This window comes from Echeneis naucrates, chromosome 17 (genome assembly GCF_900963305.1).
Source record: "Echeneis naucrates chromosome 17, fEcheNa1.1, whole genome shotgun sequence".
Lineage (NCBI taxonomy): Eukaryota > Metazoa > Chordata > Actinopteri > Carangiformes > Echeneidae > Echeneis > Echeneis naucrates.
This window is the reverse complement of record NC_042527.1, coordinates 20,698,546-20,722,394: the sequence shown is the minus strand read 5'-3', so window position 1 is coordinate 20,722,394 and position 23,849 is coordinate 20,698,546. Positions and strand designations below refer to the sequence as shown.

Here is a 23,849-nt window from a genome sequence, read left to right as displayed (position 1 = left end):
AAAATCTTTCAGTTAAATAAATAATTCAACAATTTTGACAAATAAATAAGCTTTGGCCTTATTTGTAATTATTTGTGTGTCGGGAAATCTCATCACTAAAAAAGGTTTGAAGAACTAAACTTTGTGTTAGCTGTAAAAAAAAGGTAACTTTTTTTTTTTGTTTTACCTAAAACACGTTTTAAAATATTGTTTCATTATATCTGATACTTAAATTTGAGAAATCAAAATGTTAATAGTTGAAACGAGCGCTTGCTGCAAATTTCAGTTTTTTATCTCGGTGGCTAAAAAAAATTTCTGGGTAAAATAAAATAAATAAACCAAAATAACAAAGCCAAATGTCTCACAACTCAAAACAACTTCAAACCAGCTACATGAACACACAAACTAAAAAAAAGTAATAAAAATCTGAACACGGACAGAAAACAGTTCAGGAAAACAAAAAGAATTTTTCACAAATAAAATTGGAAAACAGGGAATTGTTGATACATTTATTTCCTCCATGTTAGCACATAGAATATATTTATATACATATTGCTAGCTAAAGCATTAAAAAAAAAAAAAAAAAAAAAAAAAACAACCCCCCCCAAAAAAGAGAGAGAGGAAAAAAAAAAAGAAAAAGTTGGAGCATAGAAAATGTTAAGCCACAATTAATAGTTTACATTTGGACAGAAGGAAACTTTAAACTGGTATTATTCCAGTTCAAAGTACACAAAAACCAGCTCAGCATCATGTACTTCAAACACTCTGGAATAAAAACGGTCCACAACATCGATTCACTCAGTTGTTCAAGCTGCCCCCTTCAAAGATGTGATTCAGTTCCAGGAAAAGTAAAAATGAAAACAAACAAATCCAAGAATAATAACGATTATTAGAATCGTCACTGCGTTTCTCTGACGGAGGTCAGCTGTGTCTCAACACACCTTCACTCCAGATCCCAACTGCAATGACATCTTTGTTTGTTTTCCCGGAGGGGGGGGGCAAAAAAAAAAAAAAAAACGGCTGGATGGACAAATATAAAAACAGACAGAAGCGTCGGCGGTGCACTTAAAACGTGACGCACAATTTCCTTCTTTATTCTTAACGTCTGCTTTTCACCATGATGTTAAACAACAACACTGAAATATCCGGATACATTGAAGGTCCAGGTGGGTTAAAAATAAAGAGAAATGAACCGACTGTGTCGGTAACAGTGAAAAGTTGGGGTTTGTTTCCATGGTAACAGTTGTACATTGTACAAAACGAGAACTAACAGTCATCCAGATCGCTGTGAACACCGAAGGAAATCAAGTATGTGAATTCATTTATAATGTACAGATAATAAAATGGAGGACATTTTATTTATTTACATGTAGTGCAATGATGATGGTGATGATGATGATGATGATTGATGAGGAGGAGGGGAAAAATAGTTTGACCTTAAAGCTGCAGACATCAGCAAAAAAAAAAAAAAGTTGTGTGTTTGTTGTTCTTTCCAGAACTGAAACATCAAAGTATGGACAGGAACATTTAAGGAGCAACAACCGTTACCGTAGATTCTCTAATAGTGGACTGCTGGTCTGCCTGTTGTCATCAAATCCCTCAAAAAGGCAACAAAAAACAAACAGAAACAAACAGAGCTGCTGTCAACCAAACTCAGCATCACATTTCACAATAAAAGCCTCAAAAGGTAAAGGGTTAAAAAATCTGCAGCTAATGTGAAATGACATTTCAGATTTTCGACTGAAAAACATCTGGGATGATAATCTGAAGTTCTAGTTTAGTCTTTACCATGTAGTACAGGCTGTAGTTTTAATTTGGCGTCCTGCTTGCTGATGTGTTGCATTTCCTGTTGGTAAACAAAGAAAAAGCTCTCGTGATGTGAGTTTTTGTTTCCAGCTGAAAGGATTTCATTCCTCCTCCATAAAAAGTCAGAATGAAAGCCTGGCTCCGCCCACTACGGGAAAATTTACGGTATTTTATTTTCCACCTTTACAGAAGAACAAACCGATGTGTCTGTACAGTAAGAATTCTTTTCCTCCGTTCAGTCAGTCTTCATCACTGAGGAAACAGCTGACAAACTTTAAAAGCATCAAAGAAAATTTGATGCATCAAAGAAAAATTAAAAAACTGGCAATTTTATTACCGCATCGAGAAAAAAAAAAAAAAACTAACCAAACAACTCCAAGCACCATGTTTACACTATCGACACGCAGGGAAAGTAGAAAAGATTCATTTGATCGTTCACATTTGCATAATGTTTTATATTGGTCCATCCGTCACTGCTTAGTAATTAGACACCAGGAACTTCTGGTCTTCTCTTTTAGTTTTTTTGTTTTTTCTCATAATAAATGAAATGAGACAAACTATGAGTCTATCAACATGCATGTATCCTCAGCAGGAGGGAGAGGATGAGAAAAGAAAAAGAAAACAGGCACCATCTAAAGCGTCAGCTCCGAAAGTCTCACAGCTAAAAGAAAAAAGGGACGACGATCAGGCCTCAGTTTGTTTTTCCGTTTGGAGGGAGGACGCACCAGATCCTCTCAGGTAGGTTCAACAAAATGTCAGATTCTTTACATTTTTTGGCAATTCAACAAGTGTTCTGGGTTTTTAAGAAAAATGAAATGTGCAACAAAATGAAAAAAAAAATTATAATAATACAATAATAAAAATGTTGAAAATCTGTCAAATCATGGAACCTCTCTAAGATCCAGCTCAGGAAAGATTGCTTTACTTTTCCCCAATTTAGTTTGACTAATTTTTCAGTTTCCATCTCATTTATAAAAATGCATCTATTAAAAATGTGCATAATAATATTAATTCTAATAATACATGGAAGATTTCTTTTGTCGGCGCCTTTTATGGCCCAACTCGTGACCCTGTTCCCAATAAGTGACTTGAGGACAATAAGATATTTAGGTAGAAATGATAAAAAAGGTGCGAGCCGCCGTGTTCGATTAAAAACAAACAAATCAAAAAAAAAAACAAAAACATGTCAACGTCTGTGAGCCACGTCGTGCACAATGCGTTATCTTTGAGAGCAGTTTTTTGTCATTTTTAAAATAATTTCTCTATGAAAGCAAAGCGAGTTCGATGCAGCGAGAGTACTTACGGCATGTTTTCTTTTTTTTCCTCGTAGGATCGACTGTAATGTATTTGTTGCCTTTACAGTAAGAAAAGTGAGTCTTTAAAAAATTCAGGTAATAAAATGTACTCAGTTAATGCTCATCTGTTACTACACACTTAAATAACACATTCTCTGACACAAGTTCAAAATTAGCACTTCAGTAAAGGGAAAAAAAAAAACAAAGAAAGAAACAACGCACAAAAAATAAAAATCAAATAGAAAAAAATTATATATATCATCAACTCGACATTGGAGTCGCTCTCGAGCGAACTGTTCATGATACAGAGAAACAAAATGTAGAAAGAAAATCAATAGAATGGGTACATTAAATAATAAAAACAGAGAGGAAACAGATCGCTCTATTTCAGCAGAAAACGTCGGGTCCACAAAGTTTTCAGGAAGGCAAGTGGAGAAGCAGAAGAGGTGTGTGTGTGTGTGTGTCTGTGTGTGCGTGTGTGTGTTGTAGACACTGACTGACTGACAGGACAAAGAGCCAATGAGCTGCTGTGTAGGGTCCGAGGGGGCGGGGCCGGTTCATCTCTTCCTGCGGCAGGTCCGTTTGTGGTCGGCGTGCCAGTGCTCCTGCTGACACTTGATGGAGCAGTACGAGGTGTTCCAGCAGCAGTGATACATGGCCTCCTCCTCACAGTTGTAACACTGACAACAGCACAACACAAAAACACACACACAAGAGGTGATCAAATTAAAGATGCAGCAGCTGAAACCAAAGAATAAAGACGGGACAAAAACGGCCCCAAAATTACGTTTCAGTGTAAAAAGTTGATCTGAATTAGATTTACTGTCTTTTGTTTTAATATTGTTTAATTATTAAATATTTTATTATTTAATATTAAATGCAATAATTTAAAAGAGTGAACTCCTTCTGACTGACAGAGATAAACATCGACAACGAGCTGATGGAGTTGATTGACTGATTGACTGAACTCACCCACTGCTTCTTCTTGGTCTGAGAGATGAGCTGTTTGTTTTGGGCCATGAGCTTCTTCACCTCCTCCACCAGCTCCTCTTTACACTTCTCCTTCACCTGCTTACACTTCCTCTCCATCTCCGCCTGCCCTCCGGCCACCGCCTTACTGACCGCCTGCCGTTTCTCCTCCTCCATCTCAGCCCGGAGCTGTTGGCACAGACACATGTCGGTTCCTACGCGTCCTGAATAAAGAAATACAAACTCCGAGCTGAGCACGCACCTTCTCCAGGGCTTCCCGGACGACCCGCTCCGTCTCCCTCTTGTTGTCGGCCTTCATCATCTCCTTCACGTCGTTGAAGACCTTGGTGTACTTCTCGTGGCACATGTTCTGGCAGGCGCCGTCGCTGCTGGTCTGGGTGCCGCGGTGCAGCGTGCGCGGCGACCCCCCGCTGGCCTTCTTGGTCTGCGTGGACACCGACAGCTTCTCGGGCTGCTGCGGCGCCGACGACACGGGAATCTCCTGGCTGGAGCTCACCGCCTCCATCTCCGGCTCCGGGTCCTGCAGCAGGGGAATCACAGGCGGACGTTATGGACTCAGACAAACAAACATTTCAGGTCTCTTAAAGAAAACATTCCACATTCAGAAATGCTTCAGAGAAATTTAAGTTTCAGCCCAAAGAGCTCTGGAGTTTCAGAGGAGATTAAAATTTAACACGCCACCCTAAAAATATTTCTTTTATTAAGTTCATATCTAAAAAGAAACCTTGCACATTAAATCTGTTCCTAAAATCTGACTCGACTAATCCAATGATGTTCGAGGTGAAAAGAAGGAAACAAAAAGCGTCATCCTGCAGCTTACAAACTTACACTGACTTCCTCTTTGGGCTCCACCATCTGAGTCCGGCGGCTCTTCTTGGCCTTCGGCTCCTGGGTGCCTTTGAGCTAGAGGGAGAAAGAAGTTCACACAATAAACATTCAGCAGAGATCGACTTCGTTCTGAGTCAGAGAGACGTTGATGCAAAAACCGCTCTCTCACTTCCGAAAACAATTATTCAATCAATCAATCTCATTTGCTTTATTTGTAAAGCACTTTAAAACAAAGAAGGAAACACAAAGTGCTTAAGGAAGTCATACTTCTCAAAAGGCTCTTATATGTTTACGTTCTTTTCTGGATTTATGGACATCTTCTGTAGCCAGATGCTGCAACTCCCTCAGAGGATGAATTCATGAATTTACCACAGAGGAACATTAAAAAAAACAACCGGACCAAATAAAAATAACAAAATCTACATCTTACTAATAATAAGAAGAGATATCTGATTCTCAGTTCAGTCACCAGGTGGCACAGTTTGGTGTGTTTGGATTTTCCAGCAGGGTGAAGTTCACACCCGAAGGCAGCATCGACTTGACGGACACAAACTGCTGAAGATTTCTGCACTTACATGTCGGACCTGCTCGTTGCTGGTGGAGGAGATGCTGGACTCGGCCTCGTCTGTCCGATCCAGTCTGTCCATCCTCACGCTGCCCTCCTCCTCCTCCTCCTGTTGTTGTTGCTGCTGCTGCTGCTGCTGCTGCTGCTGCTGCTGTTGTTGCGGTGGTTGTTGTTGTTGTTGTGGTTGTTGTTGCCGTTGGCCCTGACTCTGTTGGTGGTGCTGATGTGGTTGGCTGCCGTCCTCCATCTTTGTTTTCCAGAAGCGCCCCTCCCGTAGGAAACGCTGGTAAACCTCCAGCTCCTCGCACGCCTTCTTCCACCCGCTGCTGCGCTTCACCTGCAGCTGCTGGACGCTCACCTTGATGTCCTGGATGTTATCGGAGGGGATCCACGCTCTGGAGGGGCCGAAGGAAAAGGAGACGTACTTCATTTCTGTTTAAACTGACCTGAAATAACTCCTTATATTCTCCCAGCTGTCTCCCAGCTGCACTAACCTCTGATGCTGGTGTCCAAAGAAGCGGACATCCACCTGGTTGTCCTCCCTCTGAAGGACTTTGGCCGGCCAGTAGCCAAAACCTTTCATCTTGGCCCAGACCAGGTCGTGACTCGGACTCTGTAGAGATCGACTTATTAGACACACCGCCTGCTGCTACACATCTCAGCTCCTTATGAGATGAAGCCTTTTATTGTGAAATTAACCCTAACATCACTGAACTACTCTCTTAGCATTTTGGTGTGATGGACTAACGGCGACGTTGTTGTGCAAATACACGACATCCTTCGCTGCTCGTTTCAATGACTGAAATGGATTTAAGTGGGAGAGGAGGACCAATTAACAGAAACAACACTGAAACTGTTGACAGATTTGGACAAAGAAACCATTCTTTAATTTCAATCCGGTATCATTAGAATTAAATCTGTGTGACGACCAGATCGAGCAAATAAAATATCTGCTGTTTGTACGATCTGCTGAAATTTACATCTTGTCATGACCTCTAAAGCACGAAAGAGCTAAAAGAAACAGATGAAATGGTCAAAGTGGCCAGATTAAAATTTAAAGTGTACAAATTGATTTCCATCCACAGCAAAGAAAGTGCATTAATGTAACAGCTCTATGTAAACATTCATATTTTAAATAATGCAGCAGGTGAGAGGAAGAATTTCTAAATAATAAATCAAGAGGCAATATCAAACCCTGCAAACGTCTCCGATAAAACAGTCTCAATGAGGAGAAGCTGGAGTTCGCTCGTACTCACACAGGGGTAACAGAACCAGTTGTCGGGCCGGGCGTTCGACAGGTAGAAACAGTTCTTACACAACAACAACTCGTTCAACTGGAAGAGGAAGAGTCAGTCATTTAATAAACTGATAAATCCTGAATGTGTGTGATGTAGAGATAAACCCGCGGTACCTCGTGACACGTGTCGCTGAAGAGCAGCCGTGCGATTTCTGCCTGGTCGCTGTGAACTGCAGCACAAAAACACACACATCAGGAAATGCATAATTTAACTCATAAGAGCAAGAATGCACACAGAGAAAATAATACTTAAGCCTAAATTATATTTATCAGACGGTGCTGCAGTAAACGCCGTTTTCTCACCTCCATACAAGATGGCGGTGTTGTGAACAATCAGCTGAGCGTCGGCTTTAAACTCCTCGAAGCTCTTGTACTTCCCTTCAGACAGATTCTTAGATGACGAGAGGCAGAAACGAGCGGCGTCAGAAGGACATTGATGATGTAAAAGATTTTTATTCACATGGAGTGTGTGTCTGTGTGTTTGGTGGCCAACATGTGAGAGGTGGAGGAGAGGACAGTGTGTATATTAACACAAACACACACAAACATGCGTCCAGATCATCGACATCTGTGTTTGGTGATCTGATCTGAAGGGGACAGGTCGAAGTTCAGGCGTGAAAACAGCCAAGATCCCCTTCAGATCCGATCCCTCAGAACACATAGACCAAAGTCCAAACACCATAAGGAAACAGAAAAACATTTCAAAACGGATTCAGATTTGATGATGACGTCTGGTTTGTGAAGGTTAGGTCAGGACTTTTATGATGGTTAACACTTTGAACTTCTTCAAACAGAAAATACGAAGGTTACCTCTTGGATGTTGGAGACGTCCAGCGAAGTGTGGATCAGCCGTCTGTACATGGGATGTTTAATGTCTTTGCCTTTCTTGTTCAGGTCCACTGCCTGCAACAAACACAAACATGATGTTTCTAAAAGGAGGTTGATGCTTCTGGAAGGTGAGGTGAGGCTTCTCTGTCTTAAACCATCCGAGATGCGCAGACATTTGATTCACTGTGCAAACGATAAATTGAGGAAATACTCTGCATGACAGTAATCCTCAGCTGCAGCCTTATAGGGAGGGGGCGCTGATTTAATGCTCCTTTATAGGCAGGAGGAGAGGCACTGAGGGGTTAATGGAGCAGAGGATAGAGGCAGCATGGAGGGCAAATGATGACATCTGATACTAATTTTACAGGCAGCGGTGGGATGAAGAGAGGAGGAGATGAGAGAAGGAAAAAGGTGGAAGAAGAGTAATGAGATTATTTAACGTTCAAAGCAAAAGGAGACGAGGAAGGAGAATGAAGGGGTGTTTTGACTGCTGGAGGAGGGAAGGTTAGCTGTGTTCAGGTCACAGACTGATCATGTTGCAGAGGGTATTAGATGTTTATTTTTTTATTTTTACAGGAAGTCAAACCCTCTCGAGCATTACAAGCACAGCCGCTTTTCTCCCACTCTCTCTACACATCACTGACAAGAGACCCATCTGTCAAATTAGCTCAGATCTGAGCTGTAACAAGTGAAGAAGCTTCAAGATTCAATGAAAAAAAACAAAAAAAAAAAAAACAGCATCACTGATGATGTTAACAGACAAAACACTGAACCTTCCCTTTCTGTGAATAAAAAAAAAAAAAAAACTATCTGAATAGTTATCATCTGAAAAAAATCTGAGCCAAAAGCTAATGACACTCAGCCTTCATACAGAGGCAGACAGCCGGGCCGCAGTGAGTCAGTGAGTTTTCTCACAGGGCGGAGGTTAGATGAGGTGAACGTGGACAGCAGCAGCAGCTGAAAAGGTAGAAATCAATGAAAGCTCACCCTCTCCTTCATACGCTGGACGATGAAACGCAGGTATTTACACATCTCCTGTTTATTCAGGTTCTTCTTTTTACTGCCCTGAGAGCAGAGAGGGAGAGATTCAACACTCTACATTCAGTCATGGCAGGAGAAGAGTGAGAAACAATCAGGACATCTGCTGGTGTGGCAACAGGGGCCTTTATGAGGATGCATAAAGAGAAGGAACGTTTCTGCTGCTGTTTTCTTTCTTATTAAAGGGAGGTTCAGACTAATGCAGATGTCAGGCGGATGACATATTGCAGCAGAGGCAGCAGAGGAGGGATGAAAAGGTAGGATTAGAGCTCACAGGCAGATTTTCTATCAGAATTAAATGTCTGACAAAGAAACATCCGTCACTTAAGATGTTTATTCTTCATAAACAACCGATGAATTTAACATGAATACCGCACACCTGTAACACCAAGCATCAGTGTTTGGACAGGAATATAGCGCTCTGAAAATATCCTAAATGAGTGGATATTGGATAGTTTGAAAGAAACCACCTACCCTGCAGACAACACACTGCCAGTGCGACCCCCCGTCTCTGGGCTTGCACTCCTCCGACAGACACTTGAGATGATAGACCCGGAAGCAGTTGTCGCAGGTGAGGACGTCGCCCGGGAGGTGACACTCGAAGCAGTACCAGTCGTGGCTCTCCGCCTCCCAGTCCTGAAAGGAAGACACAGCAGAGCACAAGTTTGGGTGACCCCCCCCTCCAACCCGTCAGCCAAAGCAGGGGAGGAAAGGATCCTCTCCAATCTGATTCAGGCTCGTGAGTCAGGAGGACGGAGGGTGTTTTAGAGGCCAGCTCCCCTTCGGAGGTGTCGGGTTAAACATCAACACACTCAACTACGGGGATTTAAAATACATGTTCATGAGCTGTATCCAGGCTGTAAGCTTTCTTCTGGCTCCTCCTGGCTGAGCTGAGCCTCCTTTTCTTATTTATTTCTTATATTATTATTCTTTATTTTAAATTTGTACGTGTGGTTTTTATGATTGTGAAGCTTGGTACCTGGTTAAGAGACACCAAAGGACAGGAACGCTCATGTTTGATTCAAATATTGAAAAAAATAAATAATATTAATCATCATCTTGCTAGTATCTCCATAAACGGCCTCCTTTTTAATTGCTATGTTTCAAAACAGTCCCAGTCCTGACAGCATGGTTATTATATTGTTGCACATTTTCTTTCAGCAGCAAAATGAAATGCACTATTTTATAGTGATTCTATGAGACGCACAAACAAACACAGTCATTCCACAGACAAGTTAGATGAAATCAAATCAAACTGAATGTGAATGTGAGAATAAGAATAACTGCATTGGGTTAGGGTTTTAGTTCACAGCATCGTATCAAAAGGTCGGAAATTCTAACCGTGAAAAGACAGCTAAGATGATCCGCGTGGTAAAACAGATGTGAAGGAGAAGACACGAGCGCTGTCAGAAACACTGGACTATAAATATTTAAAGGTCTGAAGTGAAACCAAGAGTCTTAAACCTTTGTTCCATCTGATGACCATCAGGATATTAAATATATATTTTTTTTACTGATTTAAAGAAACCAAGATGGCCCATGGCCATGTTCCAGATTTTATGAAGTGCTCCTTCGGCAATTTGTAGTTTTTCTTCTGCTCCCTCTGGAGCTCTACCAAAAACAGTTCAGTCAGCCAATCATTAGAGCGAGTTACAAACCTCTTTTCTGATTGGCTAACTGCTTTATGAACGCTATAAAAATGAGGTTGAAGGTTAGGACGGTGGGTCCAGGTGGGCTGGGGCCGGTTTCACCACGATATTTTCTCTAATGTATTGAGCCCTCGTTGGACTATTGGAGCTTTAATTTGAAGAGTAACTTGCCTATATTTTATGATAATTAAGAGTTCAGATCAAGCATTCGCATTTGTGGCTGAAAGGTCATTACCTTTTTTTTTTTCCTTTTAATAAACCGGTCCGGTCTCATACAAATTTTTATTAAAGGGTTCACGTGAAGGGCACAGATTTAACTAAAAATCTGTCCGCAGTCCAACTCGGCCCACTCACAGTCTGGACCGGCTCAGCAGGGAAGAGCAGGTGAGTCGTGACCAAGGCTTGAAAAGAGCAGCACTTTAATCTTCTCTTCTTATGTTGATGTGCTGAGATGATTTTCCGACATCACCCTGATAGGTCTTTAAACAGACAGGAGCAGCACGGCAGTAGATTTAGACTTGGACTCAGAATTGAAGGAGAGAAACGAGCCTCAGCACAACCATAAACAGCCCGAAGGACAAAAGGAGCAAGGACAGCACCAACATTCACGCTGCTACATCAGAGACCCTGATCTGAAGCAGAAAAAATGGATAATTTACACCTCTAAGAGACCTCACCAAAAATCAAAAACACCCCAGAGACGGGCGCACAATTACAATCAACTGATTTGTCAGTTTAAACAAAATTAATCACCAACCATTTTCAATAATTGCTCAAGTCATTTATCAAGTCAAATTCCTAAAATATACTCTGCTTCTCGTTTTTCAACTTGAATGGATGAAAAGGATCTCTGTTTTATGTCCCAGAAGTTAACTGGAAGATGTTGCATTAGTCTGTAAAGCTGGAAAACTGTGTGTCTTTAAAAAGAATTTTGATTTTATAGACTAAATGTTTAAAACATCACACACAGTCAGTAACTGCTTATGAACAACACATTTTAAAAAGGTGTTTTTGTCATCACCAGTCTTAAACTTTACATTTAAAGCACAACCATAAATACAATAAAAAAATAAGCACAAAATTTAAAATGTGGTTTTTCTGTTTGTTTGCCTTCCTGATCTAATTTGAACTGAGCCTGATGGAGAGAGGGGGAAATGGAAAACCATTCAATTCTGGGATTGTTTAGTATGATGTACATTTCTTTCTTGTCTTGTGAGCGTTGACTGATCTACTGCTCAGTCTGGTCTATGTCAGGGTTCTTGTTTCCCACCCGTATCGTTGTGCTGGAAACCACGACTTCTGTTACCTTTGATAACATTTTGTTCCTCAAAAGCCCGAGGCTTGGATGCCCTTGGTGGGAACAACTTTAACCAGCTGCGTACGAAGGAGCCTTCAAATCCTGACAGTCTAATTGTGACGACTGTGTCACATTCAGACTTAAAAGCAGCCTCAGAAGGCTGCGGGCTCCAAGTTCTCTTCTAGTTAAATATTTGTGATTAAGAAATGTAATTTGTGGGGAATTTTGCTGAAAAAAATTAGCTTGGCATTTCTAATTTTTCCTCAGTGAGCACTGAAGCTGGTGCACTTCAGGAGAACATATCTGAACACACAACAGGCTTTGATTCTGTGGCCTCTGAGAATAATCCTGAATTTAAATGCATTAACCTTCTGCCAAGTTAACAGCAAAGCATGCTGTACAACATTCAGATCCAATTCTTTCGTAGGAGAAGAATATCTAGCTCTTGTGATATCAAAACTAATGCTTTACCCACAACTCACAGCCTGAGTGTGCATAATATTCCTGCAGTACGTAGGAGCAATCCTGGTCAGATATATTCCCAATGCCATTTGGGAACAAAAGAGCCAGAGTCAAGTGCAGCAGTGTTCACATATTCCCAAATGAACAGAAGTGAAGAGGGAACATTTTCCACGCTTCTGAATTAAAGACTGTCCAGAGACTCCTCCATGGACGTCTAGTTTTTAGAGCGCTAGTGGACTCTTCACCCACACAAACACTTGACAATACAGAGATGGTCCTTGTGTTCTGTCGAGTGTCGAGAGCCACTCCACTCTTGTTGGAATGTCTGAAAGACAAGTGCCCGACCTCAAAAGGCGCCAAGGACAGTGTGTCTGGTGTTTAAGCAGTGAGACGGGCAGAATACAGACCAAACACAACAGATATTACTACAGCTTCTGAAGCAGATCACATTTAAAAAAAAAAAAATGAACACTTTCAAATTCACCAAGGCAGGAAAAAAATAAAGCCAGAAATTCTAAAACTTTTGTAAACATCTATGAACTCTCTAGCTGCCAATAAAGCAGGGGGGGGCTGGATTTTGTTATGGGAGGAGGTGGCTTCCTTCGGCTGTCTCCTGCTCTGGTTAACAGCTCTACACCGACGTGTCAGGCCGGGACACGTCAGAGAGCCGAGCGAGGCTGAGCAGCAGGTTTAACATGCCTTCTAATGACCCACACAAAACATTCCCAGGCCTCGTCTCCCCACCTCCTGCCTCTTTTAGAATAAATTGCTTCACTTGTCGTCTGACATTTACCTCACAGACGCACGAGTCGGACACTGTGCTGCAACCAAGGCCCCTCCTTCACAAGCTCACCAGTCTGGACGAATTTCCGCCTTGTGAAAAATCAATCTTTCCAGACATTACCTATTTTTTTGGCTTGTTTTTTCACATTATGGCTGATGATAGTTTATCAATGATTACTCAAGGAAGCCGTAGCCTCGGCCCGGCTTTCAAAACAACATAACCAACAGAAGAGCTGTGGCCACAGAAAACCAAATCAAATGTAGCGGGCACCAATTTATCCGAAGTGAAGATATTATTTTCAACTCATGCCCTTTTATACTGCTATTTTAGTATCAGCAGACTGTAAATCAAAGTCCCATGTACCCTAATATAGTGTATATAATAAGTGTGTTGAAATCCAACAATTCCAAACAAATTAAATGTCTGGACAAAACAAAATCCTTTTGTGTGTTTGATTTTGTCTGGCAGCTTGGTTTTGGTCAATTTTGTAGCTTTTATTTTGGACAATGATTTGCTCTGCAGCTGCTGAAGACTTTACCAAACAATTTTACCTTTAACCAAGTTAAAAAGCAGCTACACCTATCTTTTGGATATTGCACTGGGCCATGTTCCAATTTCAATAACCATTTAGCTGCCAAAAGTAATTTGGGTAATAAGTCACCAAGATGTCCTGATGCACCATGGTCACATTCATTGAAGAGCATTTCTCTTTCTTTCTTCTTTTCATTTTTCAAGTATATAAATTGTTGACAATGTCAGTGGAACACTCACAAACAGACAGCACTTCCACTAACATTGTCAACAATTTATACAATTCGTACATTGAAGACAAACATCTCTGAGGGGATAATCCATTTAGATGTTTGTAGAGGAAACTCACAGAGAAGGGTATAAAATATGAACAGTCCTGGTTCCTTCATGTTCATTATCATGCAGATTTAACCAGCAGACCTTAACTCCTTACAAGGAATCCACTTGGTTTATGAAAAACAAAAACCTTTGAGAAGAAATGACCCTTAAAATGCGAAATTTAGAATAAAATTTCACAGAGGAGAAGATAATAACTAAGGGCAAACCTGGATTTAATCCAATCTGAGTTTAGGCAGTGCATTCAAAACTTGTTTTCAAGAATTTGACGGAACTATTTTTAGACATTACAATTGGTGGGCAAATGCCGTGGTTATCTTTTTGAGGATTAAATATTCCTGAGGTCAAGGACGCAGCACATGCCAGCTGGACTGAATCCAGGCACCGGAGAACCAGACCGGCCTCCATCTAACAATTGCTCCTCGTATTCAAAGTACAAGTCTGTCCACTGAGTGACTGAGTGACCTGGAAGAGGAGGAAGAAGTCGGCTGAGTTACTAGCAGCAGGCATGAAGAAAACTAAAAAGCACAAACACACAAACTCCTACGACCCTCCCTTCCTCCCGCCTCCACCCTCATCAATAATCAAAATATGAAGAAAAAAAAAAAAAAAGCATGCCAGACAGAAGTTAAAAAGCACAGCAGGACACACGCCTCCTGAGGAGAACTACAACTACTGAGACCAAAATACTACAAACGCACAAATGCTTGCTACCAACCTGCGACTATGCTAGCATTGCTTGTTATCTGAATGATTACATTTGAAGCTATAATTTATAGTTGACTATTCCACCCTTGGTTGGCAGGTGTTTTAAATGCCAGGATCTGGATACGGCTTTGGGCTGTACCAGCTCGACACTTTAGTGTTTTAAAGAAATAAATCATGAGAAAAACAACAACAACAAATCAAGCAACGGCACATCTGTAGATAAGTAGCGAGCACATATTTTCGTCAAGATCACGTATCAGTTCCGCAAGAAATTTGGCCACGTAGACAGCGCTGCAATGGACTTTCATGAAGCTTTTTACAGCCTTAGCAGGTAGCTTCTGGCAGTGTGATTATTAGATGTGATCTGAAAAATGGAAACCTGCTATGTTTTAGCAACCCTTTGGCCAATTTTATTTAACTTGAGTGAGAAGTATTACAAAGTGCAAGAAGACAGATTCTCACCACCGGCAGAGAAGACGGATTGTTTCATTTTGCACAGCCCAAAACTTTTACACTAACCAGAACGTACTGTATGTCGCATGTTTAGTTTTCTGCAAGCTACATAAAAAGATTCACTCAAATCCCTGAATGCACTGCATGTGGCAGGACCAATTTCTCACAGAATGATGTTAGTTGAGAGAGAGAGAGCGAGAGAGAGAGAGAGAAAAGGGGGGAGGTGGGGGAGAAATGAAGGGGTCAAATGGGGAACAAACCCTGAGTTTGAAAAATAACAATGCAGCCCTTACCTTGCTTCCCTCGGCTTTCGGCTCCTGTGATTGCAAGTGATTCAGAGAGCAGTGTTTAAAAGTCCTGCTGCTAAAAATTACCTGAGCTCTCCGGTTTTAACGATGTTTGGTCCTCACAGACCATCACCTTTTTGCGATGACACCACACAGCACATATAGAGCAGCTACAAATATAACCCCCCAGTATAGAAAGTTCTCTTTTTTGATTCCAGTGACTCTCTTTCTGGCCTTCAAATTAAGATAAAAACCTTAAATTAGGGTGAACTGGTGCAAGTCGTGTCCAAGTCTGGATCTAGATACCCCGGCGTCGTTATCATTCCTGCCCTCTTCCTGTTTACTTTATCTTCTGTAGTTTAATGGCTAAAACACAACAGCAACACTGCAGGGTGTAAAAAGCACTGAGATTATGGCAGCCCCCAAATACATGTTAATGCCGCTTGCACTTGCAGAGACAGAGTAATCCATACGGTGCTCTTTGCATTACAGATGGCAAGAGACATGAGGATTGTGGCCAGGTAGTGCTGATATACTTTCAAATGACAGGCTGAGTGCAGCGCTACTGTGGAAGAGACGAGTGAAAAGCTTCTTTAGGCTGTGAACTCTTCCTTACAACTAACGGGGGAAATAAAAGCAGTAAAAGAGAAAAAACATTACGAGCACAACAGAGAGCTAAAAGATAACAGATAAAAATAAATTGAGAACGGTTGCGTTCACAGTTATATAAGCACATAGAGGCAATTATCAAACAAGTCCATTAGTTGACCAAATTACCTTTATACCTTATCTTATATCTCTGCTGTTTGGCTCTTCATCATCCACAAGGATGGTGATGGTACAACAGTTAATATTTGCTCCGTGTAAAGTCTTCGTGCTGTTACTCTGTTAACAACTGTGTTCACACTGCAAGCAGCCTCGCAGATGGGTGACTATAGCCTGACAGAATCCACGTCGTGGTTTCCATCTGGACTCCAGTGGACACCCAAGTACATGGCACCTGTCTGTGTATTTAAGTTTTTATTCATTGGAGAGATTTCCAGTCACAGAAAGTTGGAATTGCTTTTATTTATTTAATCATAAATTCATTCATTATGACTTTAACCATATTAAGGCCACAGCAGTGTATAAACCTCCAAAAATCATGCTATCTCTTCATTTACCCATCAGATGGTGGCATCTAGATTCACGTCTACATCATTCAAAGGCCTAGCTGCCAGCTGCTTGTATATCCAAATTCTCTGGAATCAATTCGATAGTTTTCTGATCTCAGAGAGGAGGTCAAAATATACTTTTGTATTTTGATGTTTTATTTGACCAAGTAATTAACTGATCAACCCAGACAATTATCAGCAATTTAGGCAAACATGAAGAGCCCTAAATCTTTCTAAGAAATTATTTAGAGGCATATCATTTTATGTGTTGCTTGCTTTGCACTGAGTTGCTAAAATCCAAACTAGCCTCTAATGAGGGCAATGAGTTTTGTTACAATAAACTTGCTTGCTTGCAATGCGAACACAAGTACCAACAGAAGTCTACCATTATGCTTGGACCAGTAACCGGGATCTAAGAAAGGCTTCAGTGATTTTTCCTGTGTTGAGATTTAGGTAAACTGTCAGTAGACTTACCATCTCATCCCCAGGCAGCCAGTATCCTTCCTGCTCAATGCCGGCTTTGGAGCCCTTGCAGCCGACCGTCAGAGTCTCCACCACCAGGCCGTCCTTCACAGCCAGACTCAGCTGTCGGGCGGTCTCCTTAGGGTGCATGCCAAAAACACGACTCAGGTACCTGGGCAGGTGAGAGAGGGAAAGACAGTGTGTGCGTTAGTAAAGCGCATTACTAACTACTACTAATTACTTTCATGACACAATCTACAGACTCACTGCTTCTGTCGCTCTGAAACACTTCATATCCTTGAAACCAGCTTCAACTGTGTGCATCATCATCATCAGTCAAACAGCATGCATATTTTCAACAGGTCTCAAATTACTTGCTTGTCAGGCTTTGTAATAACATACCAACAATACCCTACTGCTCCATAAATTATATTCATATTCAATCAAAAAACAGTTTGGGGATACATGAGGTGTTTGAAATCACCATCAGAGTTTTTTCCCCTCCATCACCTCCAATGCACCAACATTTTCCAGTGAGAGAGAAACTGCGGTTTAAATAATGGTTTAGGTGATTCCTGCAGCTGCCTGCTGACTGGCAGCAAACCCTCGAGAAGCAAGGTCATGTCTCTACGGTGGCAGACAGCCAGAGAACAGACTGTGTCAGTGGGGAGTCAGGTGAGTGTCAGTATTTACTCCTGAGTCACACCGGACGGATAAGACAAAAGGCTGAGCCACATTCAGAACCTCTCACTGACTCCATCTTCCTCATGGAGGTTAATACCCCCCCGAACCCCCAAAAACACGCCGTCCAACTAACGTTGGTCTGCGTTCACTCAAATGAAGGTTGTTGATACTGATGACACAAGTTAAAACACTGAGCCTCAACCTGAGCAGATGAGGAACAAAAGAAGAAGTACTGAAAACGATACCCAACAAAAAGCATTGGAGGAAATCTATTTCTGCAACCAAAGCCAACGGCACCTGTTTGTTTAAAGGTCCCACAGAGTAGAGCTGTAGAATACCATGTTTTTTATAGAAATCAGGTCTGGGCTCTATATTAATCCAGTGAAAGTATCAAGGGTCTCAGTCCACAGAGAAATGCTCACGGTCTGTGTTCAGAAACTGAGCCTTAAAACCAGCATTAGGACTTCTGGATCTTTGTGAAGTCACAACGGAGCAGTCTCAGAGAGATCTTTCATTATTACTGCTCCCAGCAAAAGCACGTTTTTAAAGATAATAATCTCAGCTTCCCTTAGCAGTACCAAGTTCTGACTATGTGAGAATACCAGACTTCAACTATTAATCCAATCTAATCTGGAATTAATTACTCAATTAACAACATGTTTTTACAATTGTATTTAAATAGCATTTCACATTTCCTCTAGTAAGAGAAAACCTTTTAAAATGGCAGGAAACTGTTGTGACTGTTGCCGTCCTTAACAATGAAGTAACTGGTTTCCTTCTAAGAGAAGATGGTTAATTATTCGCCACAGAGGTCACCACCCTCGTAGCCACAAAGCCTGTTTGGTAAAACTCAGCTACAGTGGCACTGGAGAGGATGGAGGTGTTGTGGACGGGAGGGCTATCCGTTGTATGTTGCTGCTTCCTGTTGCCATGACAACAGCCTCTCGCCGTCGGTTTTCATTTGGCGAGCAGCCAGCTCCCAAGGTGCTCGCCAACTTGCTTGTACGAGATGTGGTGAGTGTTTCATTTAGTCTGTGCTCCATCCGTCGACTGAGTGGGAAAGTCTGTCGTGCATGAGCCGTCAGCAATTTGCATATAGTTTAAACAATGGGGGTGAAATAATAAAAGTCTGCTGTAGCTTCTATGTCTCATCGACAGAGGTGGTTTAATATACGGCACCTGGCTTCATCACAAGAATGGCAATGAGTGAAAATCTGTCAGAGAATGTCAGCTGTCAGTCCAACTATTGATCGCTGTCTGGTGTGGCCTTGAGCACAAGCAACAAAACATCCAACCCCGAGCCAACAAAAACTGCATTCACACAGCACCGATATCAAAATCCCCTCACCATAATGCCAAGTGGAATTAATAAGTAATTTATTAATTAATAAGCAACCAGTCACACAACCCATTCACTGCTGCAGTTGTTCATACTCAGTACTCAGTACTAAAATGTTGCTCCACCCTCTGAGAAAATGAGGATCCTGCTGCTTTACTTCTCTTTGAAAATGAAGTATTTTGGGGTTTTTGAATAAAATAAAAGATGTCATCTTGACATCTGAATAAAGACAGGGAGACAGGGGCAATCAGATATTTAGAGCATTAGAGGCTTTGGAGCTGATTTTTCATCATCAGAACTCCTGATCAGACAAAGATAGAAACTTCAGATCAGCTCTGGAACAACCGAAACACATGAGAGGAACCTTCAGTGCTGACATTCTCTTTGGCTTTTATCCAAACCTATTTTAAGTGGAAAATGTTGATCTAAAAGGGTTAAAGTAGACCTCCACATCTCTAAACCACCAGGTCTAGTATTGACATGCTTGTGTGTGAAGCTATTTTCTCTCCCCTCAGGTCATCACCTTGCTGCTCTGAATCACCTGAAAGCCTGTAAACAGGCAGCTGCTCCTCAAACACAACGAACCAGAAACTGGTCAACAGAGACTCTGAGGTTTGTGGGTAGTTGAAATTATTATCAAACTCTGTTGATAGATAAAGACATCCCACACAGCTATTATCCGCCCTTCCTGTTATTGATGCTGAACAACAAAAATGAAGTCTTGCAAAAGTCTTCACAGCGAAGTGACATCAATGAGTTGTTCACACAAACAATAACCAAAAATCATAGGCCAGCCCATTTTAAAAATCACAGCAGCTACAATAAACATGAACTAACCCTTTCATAGTACATGCAGACATTAAATACACAGCCTCGTGTCTTATTTTGGGGTGAACTTACTTGGAGATCCGGTCCATATTTGCGATTTGTTTCTGGTTGCGGATGACCTCGATGGCCGCCCACACATACTGGACCACCTTTGGGTCTGCCTGCCTCTTCTTCACCACACGTGACATGATTTCCTTATTCATCACAACTGTCAGGATAAAAAATAAAATAAAGAAAGAAAAAATTTCAATGTCTAACTGTTTTTTTACCCTATTCCATAAATGAAAATTAGGTTTCACTTCTGCTGAGTTGTTACTGCAAAATACAAAGAAATTGTTCCATTTATCTAACTAGCATTGGTTGATATATACTAATGCCTTCAATGTTTTATAACATTAAATAATCAACCTTAGGCTGCACTAGATGATGTCACGTGTTATTTCAATAACATAAGACTTTCATAAAAATGCATTAGTAAATATATGTTTATAGTGAGATTTGACAGAAATATGGTTGTTCATTCATTTAGAAAGAACAAATACCTTCATTTATCACAGTATAGTCATAGTGTGATTGCACACAAATGCAATATTATCTTACTTCAAGCCCAAAATAACTTTATAATAAAGACATTGTGTTAAAGTAGAGAATATACAAACGTCTCTTCTTGAAAGTCACTTCAAGTGAGTCATTCTGCAATACGCTCAGTATCTAAAATTTAAAGATAAAATATTTAATGCAAGAAAATGTAAATCCTGAAAAAATTATTATGTCTATAGAAAATCTCAACAAATAAAAAAAAAGCACTATATTAAATTGATGTAATATTATTATTATTAATTAATGGTGGTGGAGCTCATACAACAATCATTCAAGTTGGCCTTTTGTGTTTGTACGTCCTTCCCTCTAGGAAACGTCGTCTGAAATTGCTTTTCCTCGTTTCTAATTCAGGCTCAGCTGTTATTAGACAAACTAATCACTGCGTCAGAAGGGAGACACATATTTGGGATACGCAGAGATGCTTGTTGGATAAATAGGTGTTTTGATTCCAAGGAATAGAGACTCACGTATGACCATCTGTGAAGATGATACGGACCAGTAAGAGCGGTCGCTGTGTTGCAGAAGCACTCTACTGTGTGTATATATATATATACATACACACACAATTATACTGCATGCCATATTTCTTCCATATTATATTACAGCAAAGGGAATGAAGAGAGAAATAAAACCGGGGGACTTCATCTGATACTGCTCTGTTGTTTAAATGTTGGTCTCTGCAGCTAAGATCATTGGTCCACACAATGGCTGACTCCAAAGAGAGAGAACACCCAATCTTTACTTACTTCCTTTGATCCAACATATCTGGCTCAAAACCAAATCCCTCAGATCCTTTTTTATAACCTTAGTCAAGTCATCTGAGCCAACTAAGAAAACCTTCATAACAGATGAAATAATACACCTAACAGCCATAACATTATAATCATTAACAGGTGAAATCAATAACACGGATTGATCTGGTTACCTGTCGATGGGTAAGGTGTCAGGACCTGCAGTCAGGATGTCCACAAACACCCTTAAAGGGTCACAGCTCTTTGGTGCCGTGATATTATAGCTGATTGGTGTAAATACTGAAAGAAAACTACTGCACCAAACTGTTCTGAAATAAACATGCAGACAAAATGGACTCAAGTTCTTGGGAAATGGCTTGTGTGTGGTAGCTTTAACTCAGTAACAAATCAAGGATTTTTTGTGTATTTATCCTAGACAATCACCCCTCACATTGCACAACATCCAACTAAAACTACAAACAAAATGAACTGGGAACTACAAAGAAAGACTCTGCCTTGCACCAGTTATCTACACACATTATCTATTCCTCTTAAAAGTAGTAATTGTATACATCATGGATCGCAGACATGAGGTCATACGTAACATTTTAGACCATTTCACTCCATGCCATGTGGACGACAAACATTCTGCTCCACTCAGAACATGCTGGGAGAATTTGACAAGTAAAACTCTTAAAGACCTTCAAAAGGTACTGAAATGCCTGTTTGGCTATTCATTCTGGTGCACAGGCCTGGCCTTCCCTGAATATCCTAAAATCCAATTTTATGCGGCCTTCCTCTTAACCAACCGTGAAACTTAAGATGTCACTTTCATAAGTCGCAGCCAAAGGCTAACCACACTAATGCTTCAAGCATTTTCATACGAAGGGCTATGCTTGAGCTTCAGCACCACTGGATAGAAGAGGATGTGACAAATGTCGGGATAGAAAGTTTATCTCACACACACGTTTGTTATGAGCTGAATTGTGGTTAACTCACATTACCGAGGAAAGGCAACAGAAAGCAGCATGTGGTCAGTCACAGCAGACAGGCAAAACAAAAACTAGTCTAGTCTAGCAAAGCAGTGGCTGTGGTAAGAATGGAGGTTTCATGTGATCAGATATTGCTATTCTTAATATTTCATATGTCCATTTTGTTTCAGAGATATTTCAGAGCCTTTTTCAAATTGCCATACCAATATTCTACAAAAAGTACCAGTCAATATTCTTTGTCCTCAACCAGACGAACGTCTTATGGTGCAAACAATACAAAACGATGTTGTGACACATTTTACCATCATCAAGAAATAGCAGCTCCTACAATTTAGGTATCGACATTTCACTTACATATGACGAGGACTGTGCAGCTCTGGACTCCATCAAGAACACAACAAAGTTTTAACATCACAGTGCAAGATTGTGGAATGAAAGGTTTTTCTATGTTCAAAAAGCAGAAGTAGTGGTATTGACGCCACACTGAAAATATATTTCCTTTCTGAGTTTTTAAAGCAGCTTGTGAAATTTCTAGCACTTACATTCTGATGTGAACCCTCGCGCAGATTGGAGTAAAAAAATATATGTATGTATATCAGTATTTAAAGTGAGATGAAATCAGCAGGATCACAATGAGGGACCTCAGCTCCTGTGTCTCCTCTGTTTCCAATCCAGTAGGTGGGGGGGGCACCTGTGCCATGCAGCCGACTCAGCAGGGACACTCAGGTGCTCCCTCCGGCCTCCGTGAGTGTCTCCTGACCGGCCACCCCTGTCCGCCTCTCTGTCGGCGGGGAGACCGGCTCAGCGAACTCCCGGCTCCATCAGACAAGGTGTGGGGACACGGGAGGGCAATTACAGCCGGGGGGGGGGGGCTTTCACGGTTCCCAGGGGTAAACAAAGAGACTACACGGCGCCGTTGTTGTCTTTTTGGAAAGCTTGACAGCTCCTCTTAACAAAGCCCGAATACACATCCACACCCACCGGCTCAAGTGCAGATTGGAGCCAACTCAGGACAGGTCGGCGGATTTCAGCATGGCACCACACCGCTAACGGAAACCGGGATATTAGCGGGATTTAACGGGCTCTTCTGGCAAAGACCCACCGCCTCTAGCTCTGTCACACAAAACTCAACAACGAAGCTTTCGTGTCAGTAACACTCCGGACATAACTTGTGTATTTGGGCAACAAAGAGGCAGCCGTGGAAGGCCACGGACACTGCCAGTCAGGACTTAGCGTTAGCGCGGCAGCTAACGTCAAAACCTCAACTTATCAAGACGATTGATAGCAGTTTAACTCCAAATCACACCTCAAACCAATCTGTTTGTAATACACATAGTCCGAATAATAACACAACACCAGAAAAAAAGGCACCTAAAATGAATAGTTGGCTGGTGGGCAAGCTGTCGCGGTGAGTCGATTTTAGCTAGCGATGCTAACGAACTGTTACGTAGCTAACCTTAGCTAACTGGCTGACAAACCGACCCAACTTGTCATCGACCCCGAACAACGTCCACCACCCCGGCAGCCACACGGTTGTATCAGGAGCACCCACAGAGGTCCATCTGCAGTCAAAAAAACGCCAGAAACGCCGTCGGCTAAGCTAGCTGCCCTGCTCGTTTGTTTTGGAGGGCGCCATGTTATCGGTTAGCAGAGGCTAAGCTAACGTGGCTAACTTAGCCGCACTGTGGCTGTTGTCATTGAAGCTGCCTGCACATTTTCCCCAGCATTAAAAAAAAAAGAAAATACAAGAAAATAAACGTGACTCACCTCCGTCACAGTGCTCCAAACGCTCGGCGCTGCAGAAAAAATCCGCAAAGGATTGAAAGCGAAGCAGATTACATCGGTGATTTTCGGGCGAGATGAGGCTGCGGACGGTGGTCGGTGTGCAGCCACAGGACAGCGGCGCTGCGCTGGGAGGTAAACACA

At 41.5% G+C, this 23,849-nt stretch overlaps 1 protein-coding gene across 4 annotated transcripts; it reads right to left on the bottom strand.

Moving 5' to 3' along the window:
- Positions 1 to 3,271: 3,271 nt before the first annotated feature.
- Positions 3,272 to 23,822, bottom strand: zmynd11 (zinc finger, MYND-type containing 11). Of its 4 annotated transcripts, none has more exons than XM_029525304.1 (16): positions 23,691 to 23,822; positions 19,673 to 19,808; positions 16,762 to 16,921; positions 15,140 to 15,163; positions 9,101 to 9,262; positions 8,576 to 8,653; positions 7,571 to 7,663; positions 7,064 to 7,151; positions 6,875 to 6,930; positions 6,720 to 6,797; positions 5,958 to 6,076; positions 5,474 to 5,858; positions 4,899 to 4,973; positions 4,312 to 4,590; positions 4,053 to 4,238; positions 3,272 to 3,760 (listed from the first exon to the last, which is right to left on the bottom strand). In XM_029525304.1, exons 2-16 carry the CDS (start codon positions 19,801 to 19,803, stop codon positions 3,638 to 3,640), a joined length of 2,037 nt encoding a protein of 678 aa, XP_029381164.1. In that variant the 5' UTR covers positions 19,804 to 19,808; positions 23,691 to 23,822; the 3' UTR covers positions 3,272 to 3,637. The 4 variants fall into 4 exon arrangements, with proteins under 4 accessions (XP_029381164.1, XP_029381165.1, XP_029381166.1 ...); XM_029525305.1 differs by lacking the exon at positions 23,691 to 23,822 and adding an exon at positions 21,126 to 21,265; XM_029525306.1 differs by lacking the exon at positions 15,140 to 15,163.
- Between the last annotated feature and the right edge of the window lie 27 nt (positions 23,823 to 23,849).

What these genes read in the sequence shown, in the direction of transcription:
- zmynd11 (XM_029525304.1), bottom strand. Translation starts at nt 19,803, where the DNA reads ATGAATAAGGAAATCATGTCACGTGTGGTGAAGAAGAGGCAGGCAGAC. An exon ending in TCAGCGACACGTGTCACGAG is followed by an intron (nt 6,798 to 6,874) that starts GTACCGCGGGTT and finishes TTCCTCTTCCAG; the next exon opens with TTGAACGAGTTGTTGTTGTG. An exon ending in TTTGGACACCAGCATCAGAG is followed by an intron (nt 5,859 to 5,957) that starts GTTAGTGCAGCT and finishes CGGCCCCTCCAG; the next exon opens with AGCGTGGATCCCCTCCGATA.